The following is an 8851-nucleotide window of genomic DNA, read 5'->3' as shown; positions in this document are numbered from 1 at the left end:
CCCGGTGCGGATGTGACCTCAAGGGGAGAGAGCAGAGGCTGGGGGGCGGAGCTTCGGCGGGGGGCGTGTCCTGAGGGCCGCGCCCCCGGGTCTTTGCGCCCGCCGCGCTCCCGGGTCTCTGGGCTCGGGTACGCTGAAGCCTACCGGGGGGTCGGGGGAGGCTACCCCGCGGCCGTTACTTATCCCGTCCAGCTGCCGGCACCCCGCGCCCCACAGAGAGACGGTGCAGGCGGCGCTGGTGCTGTCTCAGTTTGTCCTCAGCGGGGTCTTTATTTGCCAGATACAGCCTGGGGTGGGGGGGAGAAGGAGGGGCGCGGCGGCAGCCGCAGGCAGAGCCGGCCCTGCAGGCATGCAGCTGCGAGGGAGGGAAGCGGCGACCGGGAGGGGGGAGCCGGGGGGGAACATTTGGGATCCTCCAGGCACGGCGCGGTGGGGGGGTGGGGGGTGGTGGGGAATGGCTCCCGGTGCTCCTTCGCCCCTGCAACGCGCCCCCCGGGTTGGAGCGGGGGTACCGGGTGCTCTGCCCGCCGGGCCCCCCCCGCGGCCCCGCACATGCATGTGTGTTTGGGGGGCTCCGCGCGAAGCTCCCCACCCCAGCCCTGCGGGGCGTGCGGCCGGGGGGGGCTGCCCCGTATCTCTGCTGGACATCCCCGGGGCGGGATGGGGGGGACGAGACACGGCGGCGGGGGACAGACTGAGAGAGCGGGACGGGGCAGGGACGGACAGACCGACCGGCAAAGCCGCCGGGGGGGCGGGTCGGACGGGCTCCATGCAGGGCTCTGCCCCGCGGCCGGCTCTCCGTCGGGGCACGTAGAAAAGGAGGCGCAGGCGGGGGCGCGGGGGCCATGCCGGGGCTATGTACAAAGGGGGGTGCCGGGGCCGCCGCCGCTCAGCCGGTCTGCTCGCTGGGGGGCTCGGCGGCGGCGGCAGCCCCTTCCCCGTTACACGTGGTGGGCTCGGCGGGCGGCGTGCCGGGGGCCTCGGGCTGCGCGGCGGCGGGCGGCGGGCTGGGAGCAGCGGAGCCCGCATTGTCCTTGGCAGCGGCGGCGGCGCGGGCAAGGAGCGAGGCTGGACCCGCGGCCCGGGCCGGGGCCGGAGCCGACCCCGAAGCCGAGGCCGGGCCCGTCTCCGCCTGCTCGGGCGCCCGCAGGCGTTTCATGAGCGTGGTCACTCGCACCGCTTTCTGCGTGGGGAGAGGCAAGGAGCCGTCGGGCACGGGCGCTCCCCTGCCCCCGGGCCCCTCACCGCGGAGTCGGGTTCCCCACCGCAGATGCCGGCTGGGGGCTGCGGGATTCGCTGGGGATGGGAGCCCCCGAGGCTGACAGCTCCGTGCAGGGGGACGGGGGTCGGCTGGGAGGGAAAACGGAGGCACGGGGCCCCCCCACTCACCTTCCACTTGGCCCGGGCGAAGTTCTTCTCGATCTGGGCACAGACGCCGTCCTTGATGTTCTTGTCAGAGGCGGCGTTACCGGAGATCCTGGGGAGGTGAGGAGGGGTGAGCGGCCCCCACCAGCCCCCCCCAGTCCCCCGCCTGCCCCCTCCGCCCCTCACCACTCATGGGAGATGGCCTCCTCCGCCGTGATCCGCTGGTCCTGCTCCACCTCCATCAGGCGGGTCACCAGCTCCTTGGCTGAGGGTACAGCGTGAGGAAGTCAGTGCCTGGGGGGAACACTGAGGGACCCCATGTGTTCCCCCCACACCGTGGGGCTCACCCGCCTGCGAGATGTCGTCCCAGTATGGAGGGTCAAACTCATAGTCCCCAGCCAGGATCTTGCGGAAGAGGTTCTTGTCGTGGTTCTCGTAGTCTTCCTCCTCCGTCTCCTCGTAGAAGGGGGGGTTCCCCGAAAGGCTGGGGGACAGTGTTGGGGGACTCAGCCTCGGTCACAGCCCACAGCCCCCCCCCCAGCCACCCCATCCCTCACCCTGCACTCACAGGATGTACATGATGACACCGATAGCCCAGCAGTCCACCGGCCGCCCGTACCGCTGCCGCCCCACCACCTCCGGAGCTGTGAGGGACAAGAGAGTGGCCCTGCCCTGGGGTCCCCAACCCCCTGGCGCCTTGTCCCCAGGGTGATGGGGAGCAGAGGGAGCACCCAGGATTAGCCCCTGGGGTGATGGGGAGAGAATGGGACCCACTGTGAGCACCCAGAATCAACCCCTGGTGTGACAGGGAGCAAGAGGGACCCACTGGAAGCACCCAGGATCATCCCCTGGGGTGATGGGGAGGAGAGGGACACACCAGGGGCTCCCACGATCAGCCCAGGGGTGATGAGCAACAGAAGGAGCACCCATGACCATTGGGAGGGACATAATGGGAGCCCCCAGGACTGGTCCCCAGGGTAGCAAGGAGAAGCAGGGATTTGCTGGGACCCCATCCGTGCTGCCTGCCCACCCGGCTCTCACCCACCCAAGTACTCAGGGGTGCCACAGGGCTCCTTGATGAGCCCGTTCTCCAGCTTGGCCAGGTGGAAGTCACTGATGACGATCTTGGAGTTCTTCAGGCGGTTATAGTACACCAGGTTCTCCAGCTGCCAGAGCAGGGGCTGTGAGTGCCGGCCTTGGGGGCACGCCAGCACCCATGGGTGCTGCCACCCCACCACCACCGACCTTGAGGTTCCTGTGGACGATCTTGAGTGAGTGCAGGTAGGCAACAGCCTCCAGCACCTGCCGGATGACGTTGCTGGTGTCCTTCTCCGAGTAGTAGCCCTGGTCCAGGATCCAGTCAAAGACCTCCCGGCCGGTGGCCCTGCCAACAGCAGCTCTTCCAAAACCCACCCCGCTGGGGCAGCCCCAGCCAGCCCCCCTGCACCCCTAACACTTACAGCTCCAGGAAGATGAAATACTCCTTGCGGGTGATGTAGACGTCCACCAGCTGCAGGATGTTGGGGTGCTTCACCCTATGGAGAAACAGGGGCATGGGTGGGGGTCCCTGCTTTGTTCCGCAGCACGGGAGCCAACCCCAGTCCCAGCACTCACATTTTGAGGATGATGATTTCGTTTTTGGCCGCCTTCCGCACTTTCCGCCCGTCCCGCTTCAGAAACTTCTTGCAGGTGTACAGCTTCCCCGTTGACTTCTCCTTGGCCCGGAAGATCTCACAGAACTCTTCCCTGTTAGAGCACCCACAGCATCACCCTCCTGGGGAGCTCGAGGTGTTCAGGTGGTCCCCAGCCCCACCAGCATCACCCCATCCCACCGGCAAGGGGAGATGCTGCAGGAGTGGAAGGAAGCTGCGGCTACAATCCTCACCATAGCATAGAGGAAAGAGGGCACTGACAGGGAATAATCAAACTTATAGGGAAGGGGGAATTTTGCTGATTAAAAAGCCCCCTCCCCATGACAGCCAGGGCAAGACCTGCTGCCTGTGCCGAGGAGGAACAGCAGCACACCCCGGCATTACAGTCAGCGCTGCAGTCAGGAAGAGAAAAGGGGAGATGCGCTGGTGCAGGGGGATGCTGCAATACTTCTGTTCTATTATTAATGGTGCTCCAGCCCATCGGCCAGGCCAGAGCTGCAGGAAGCCCCCGGGGGTGGGGGGCGGGCTGAACTCAGCACCGCTCCACCAAAGCCTTTGGCTTTCCAGCTACCCTGGCTGTGCCAAAGCCCTTGTGGCATCTGCCCTAGGTGCATGGAAGCTGAGACCCATGGGCTTTGGGACAGGCTGCCCAGAGGATGGAGCAGAGCTCTGCCAGCACCCAACAAGATGCCCAGTGTAACCCTGCCAGGCGTGACCCACGGCCATGTGGTCCCAATGGGAGGCCAATGGGAAAAATGATGGTGCATATTTTAGGGTCAAACCACTCTCATGGAGTCTGAAGGCTCCAGGCTTTGGAGTGCTTCCTAGAGGGTCCCCAATAAAAGTTGGGGAGAAGCAGAAGCGCTCCGCTCCTGCCCCCAGATGCACTCTCTTTTGCTGGAGCAGAGCCCTCCTGCTTCCTGCAGCGCTCGGGGGAGCCAGGATCATGCAGGATTCCTGCAACCCCTGCAAATGCTGGGGGGAGCAGGGAGGGATATGGGGAGCCACCCAGCTGCAGCTGGCAGCAGCTGCCTTCCTCAGAGGTGGTGGTGAGTGCCCACCAGCGAGAGGGACAAAGGAGGGGACAGGCACCCCAAAATGCACCTTGCCCATCCCAGCTGGGGACCAGCACCCCGAAATTCCCCCCCCTTCAGCCGGGGACATGCAGGCGGTTGGGGTCCCCCAGGCACCGTGGGTCCGGGAAGGGACCAACTCACGTTTTGATGACTTGGCCCAGGTCATATCTGTCGGTCACCTCGGACGGCTGGTTATAATCTTTCTTGTCTCCCAGCGTCACGCAGCCAAACGGCATCGCAGGGCCCGGTGCTGGCAGGGCAGGGAGAGGCTTTGAGCACCCAGCACCACCAGCCCCTGTGGCTGTACTAATTAATGGGAAGCCTAACAAAGCGCAACGGCTGCTGGTGCTTCCTGGCCGCCGCTGGCCACCACATGCCCAGCCTCACCAATGTGTGTTCATCCCTGGGGCATCCAGCTGCTCTGCCGGGGCTCGGGCTGCCGGTGGCCAGCCCCTCTGGCCCCTGTTTGCAGATCAGTAATGATTTAAGTAGCCAGGGCTAGCGCAGAGCTCGGAGCACGCACTGGGGAGTCAGCAGAGGGGGACAGACCCTTTCTCATTTCACAGCCCACTTGTGCCCCACGTTGATATTTCTTCTGCCAGCAGAGCATCGCCATGCAACATCACTTGTGCAATGGGTTACACCAGCCTCAACTCCCTGTCCCCTAATAGCAGCAGTGGCCCAACTGCAGCACCCCGGTTTGGCAGCAGGCAGAACACCAGCCATGGAACACACTGGCTCCTCCAGCCCTTTAGGAAGGACATTTTGCCCCTTGCTTTCCTACCAGGAACCCTTCAAAACCAGACCCTGCTAAGACGCATTCCAGCAAAAAAATGGGCCCCATAAAGTAATTTTTTCCCCTTTCCCATCCCATTACTGGGAGGAGATTTCATCAGATGTTCTTTCCTGATGGCTCAGAAGGAGACAGGGCTACCTAGCCCCACTAGCCCTCTCGGAAGGGCCCGAGTGGGGCCCTGCAATGGGATGCTGGCACAACGCTGAGGGCACACATTGCCTGATCCTAAAGTTCCTGAACCACCACACTGTTCTGTGCCAGCCTCATCATGTTGTGCCATGGCAGCAATGCCTGGGGCCTGGCGGCGAGGGCCACGGGCAGGATGGCAGTGCGGGATGCGGAGTCGGCATCACGGGTACCCAAGCGCCGAGCCTGTTGCTATGGCAATGGGAGCTGGAGATGCAGAAAGCGGCACATCCTTGGGAGGAGGGGGCAGGGACGGGCAGCACCCAGCAGCACTCGACCCACCTGCGGGTGCACGGCACCGTTCCTGCCCCACAGGCCCCAGGAGGAAGGTGATCCTGCCTGCAGCACCCAGGACATGCACCTGAGCACTCCCTAGGGTGACTGACCCCAAACCTGGGTGGGATATGGGTGCAGTGGGGCAGAGAATGGGGGCATGCTCCTTCCTGCTTCCATCCCTTGGGGCTGACTTGCCTCTGTGTCTGCCTGAGCAATGCTTGCAGGATGGGTGCTCCCACATCACCAGGCACCCTCCTGCCGAAAAGCCCATGTTGGACAAAAGCACCCATCCCTGTCCCACTAAGGGTGCACTTAGTCCCAAAAGAGAAGCAGAGCACCCATGGGACACCCTTACCCATGCCACAGACCGGCTGAGGCTTTCCAGCCTACGCTCATCACATCCAACAGCCTTCCTGGCAATTATGCCCTGCCTGGCACCTCCGTGACCCTGTGCTGCATGACTCCAGCTCTGCCGTGCCACCATGCCCAGCAGAGGAGCACAGGGGCTGTCCCGGCCGCGCTGGCGTGGTGGCAGGCTCGGTGCTGGCAGGGGTAGGGCTGTCCTGCAGGCAGGCTGCCAGCGCCAATGGCACGATGCCAGGATTAGCCAGGAAAGGGACCGGGGCGGGATGATGTATCAGGATTTTATTGCTGTCTCTGCGAGTGATCAGCTAATCTGCGCTCATAAAATTAGTTCCCGTTCATTTAGCAGGGCCCCATCCTGCTGGGGCTGAGCACCAGCACCCTTGCTGGTCCCAGGCTGGCTTGAGGGGTGGCTCACTGTACACTGGGTACCCCACAAGGGAGGCTGGCACCCAGCCCCACATCAGGGCCAACACCTGCGCCCCACAGGTGAGAGTACCCCCACTATGGCAGGGGCACCCAGGCAAGCAGTGGGTGAAAGGGGAGTGCTCCCTCCCCGGGGTGCTGGGGGGGGGGGGAGGTTGGGTGCTGCACCGGCACCCGCGCACGTCCCCCCCCGCTGAAGCATCTAATTTGGGAGCAAGAAGCAACAGCGGGTGTAAGACAATAGCGGGGAAGTGGGTGGCTGGGTGCGGACGGCACGAAGAGATGACGCAGCCCCGCAGCCCTCACCAGCGGGGCCCCCCCAGCCCCCCGAACCCCGGATCTGCCCCACGGCGCGGGTACCCCCGGCCGGGCTCCTGCCCCGGCCGCGCTTACACCTGCAGCCGCCCTGGACGAGTCCGTGTCGGGGGTCCCCGCTCTCACCCCCATTCCTCCCAACGTCTCTGGTAAAGGATGCACCGGGGAGAGGAAGAAACCGCAGCCGGGCCGAGACGGACCGAAGTGTTGCTGGCGCAGGGGGGAGGCGAGCAGCGGCAGGCGGCGGGGTTGCGCCAGCCGCGCTCTGGCCGCAGGAGCACCCGGGCTGGCGGGGGGGAGCCCCGGGATAGTGCGGAGGGGCGGCCCGGGCCGCGCACCGCGGGCGAAGTCTCGGCAGTGGCCGGCTCGGAGGGATGCGGCAGCGGGAAGGGAGCGGGCTGCAGGGAGAGGGGCATGGACCCAGAAGGGGACGCCCGGAGGCGGGAGAGCGGGGCGAGGGTCTCCAGCATCATTCCCCCGTCACGGGGCTCTCCGGGCTCCGCGCAGAAGCGGCACGGGGGCGGCGAGCGGGGAGGCGCGGGGGGGAGCCGGGCTTCGGGGCGCCCGTCGGGGCTCGGGGTCTGCGGGACGCGGGATGCCGGCAGGGACGGGGCAGCAGCGGGCGGCCGTCGGAGCGCGCACGGAGCCGAGCACGGACCGGCCGCGATGTCCCGGGCCACCGCGGATGGGGGGGGTTGCGTGGGGGACAGCCCCGAGACCACAAGTGCCAAGTCCCATCAACGCCCCCACCCCGGTCCTGGCTCCCCACCTCCCCGCCCGCGGCACGGCACGGACCGGACCGGCTCTGCTCGGCTCTGTCCCGGGTCGGGGCTGTCCCGGCGCGGCGCCGCGCTCACCTGCACGCCTCTTCGACCGCAAAGGGGGGCCGCGGCCCGGGGCCGCCGCTCGGGGGGGCCGCACGCCCCTCCCTCGCTCCCTCCGCGCGGGGCCGGTGCGGAGCCGAGCCGAGCCGAGCCGAGCCGAGTCGAGCCGAGCCGTCGGTCCGTCGCGGCGCGGCCCCGCGCGCCCGGCGCGGCAAGTTGGGGGGGCGGGACCTCGGGGGCCCGCCCCCCGCCGAGAGCCCCGCCCCTCCTCTGACGTCACTGCCAAACTTCGCGCCCCGCCCGTCGGCCGCGGGAGAGGCGCCGCGGGAACGGTCACGCGTGGTGATGGGGCGAGTCCCGCAGCGTAAACCCGGGCAGGAGCAGGCACCCCGCGGGACCCCCACCAGCACCCACGTGTGGGGTGCGCCAATACCCGCGAGCCCCCGTGGGGTGCTCAGGTCCCGCTGCTGCCCAGCCGGGTGAGACAGAGCTGTCTGCGGTGCCCCCCAAGCCCATGGTACTCTCCCCATCCTTTCTGTTCGCCCCAGGAGGTGCTCACCCAAAGGGGCACTGAGCCTGTTGAGTGCTGGGGCTGCTCTGGTGTCACGGTGGGCTTCACTGAGGTGGTGCAGACTGAAGTGAGATTCAAAGCACTAGGATGCACCGGGGTCCCCTGGGCTGGGCCGTGGCCACCTGCCACGGATGGGATGGTGCAGGATAGGATGGGGTAGGTGAGATGGGACAGGACAGATGAGAGAGATGGGATGGATGGTGTAGGATGGGATGGGATGGATGGGAAGAATGGGGTAGGATAGGCATGTTGTGGGATGGATGGGATGGAATAGGACAGAATGGATGGAGTGGGGTGGAATGAAACAGGCTGGATGAGATGGGACAGGAGCAGGTTATTAGCAGAGCTGAGTGTGGGCTCAGCACCACATATACCATGTAGACACAGGCAGACACATGGTCCCACTTCTGTGCCATGATCCTATGGGAACCAGGCAACTTCCTTTGTCCTCCTTCCACAGTTGTGTGGCTCCACTTGCTCCGCCATGGACAGGGATTATCCATTCCCCACAGCCCAGGCCAAGGAGAAGAAAGGGGCAAGAAATCAGCCACCCTGATACTGTTAACTCTGCCACCTCCTGGACATGGCACCCAGCCCAGGATGGACAGCACAGCCCTGGGGTGCAGCGGGGCCCACCACTCCTTCCCCCAGTTCCCAGAGCACCTCACTCCTCATGCAATGCAGCTGCATGTGTGGAGCCTCCTGCATGGCATCATGCTGCACACTGGCGTCTGTGGCCCGTATGTTGCCGCTTCTGAGCTGCACCCGCACTCGCCTCCCCTTCTGCCCTGCACCCACCAAACCCCAGCTCCCCAAAACTACCTGGGCTGCCACAGGGCCACATCCTCTCCCCAGCCCCACAAGCTTGGGTCAGGCAGACCCGTGGGCAGGAGACACCAGGATCCCATCCCTAAAGCTGTCATCTCCCCTCTGCTCACAAGGAGACCAGCCAGCACCCCAAGGCAGACACAACACAGGGTACCCCCTGCATCTGCCCCACT

At 65.8% G+C, this 8851-nt stretch overlaps 1 protein-coding gene across 1 annotated transcript; it reads right to left on the bottom strand.

The window, feature by feature from the left end:
* Positions 1–239: 239 nt before the first annotated feature.
* CAMKV (CaM kinase like vesicle associated) lies at positions 240–7503 on the bottom strand. The gene is made up of 11 exons (XM_061346933.1): positions 7313–7503; positions 4235–4343; positions 2980–3111; positions 2826–2900; positions 2611–2749; positions 2411–2531; positions 1934–2009; positions 1713–1849; positions 1552–1630; positions 1390–1477; positions 240–1183 (listed from the first exon to the last, which is right to left on the bottom strand). The coding sequence occupies exons 2-11, from the start codon at positions 4327–4329 to the stop codon at positions 890–892; spliced, it is 1236 nt and encodes a 411-aa protein (XP_061202917.1). The 5' UTR covers positions 4330–4343; positions 7313–7503; the 3' UTR covers positions 240–889.
* Between the last annotated feature and the right edge of the window lie 1348 nt (positions 7504–8851).

This window comes from Neopsephotus bourkii, unplaced genomic scaffold, assembly GCF_033783945.1.
Source record: "Neopsephotus bourkii isolate Nb327-2 ecotype Australia unplaced genomic scaffold, CSIRO-AGI_Nbou_v1 NB_284, whole genome shotgun sequence".
Taxonomy (NCBI): Eukaryota; Metazoa; Chordata; class Aves; order Psittaciformes; family Psittacidae; genus Neopsephotus; species Neopsephotus bourkii.
Note: the sequence above shows the minus strand (reverse complement) of the source record. Positions and strands in the feature narration are given on the sequence as shown.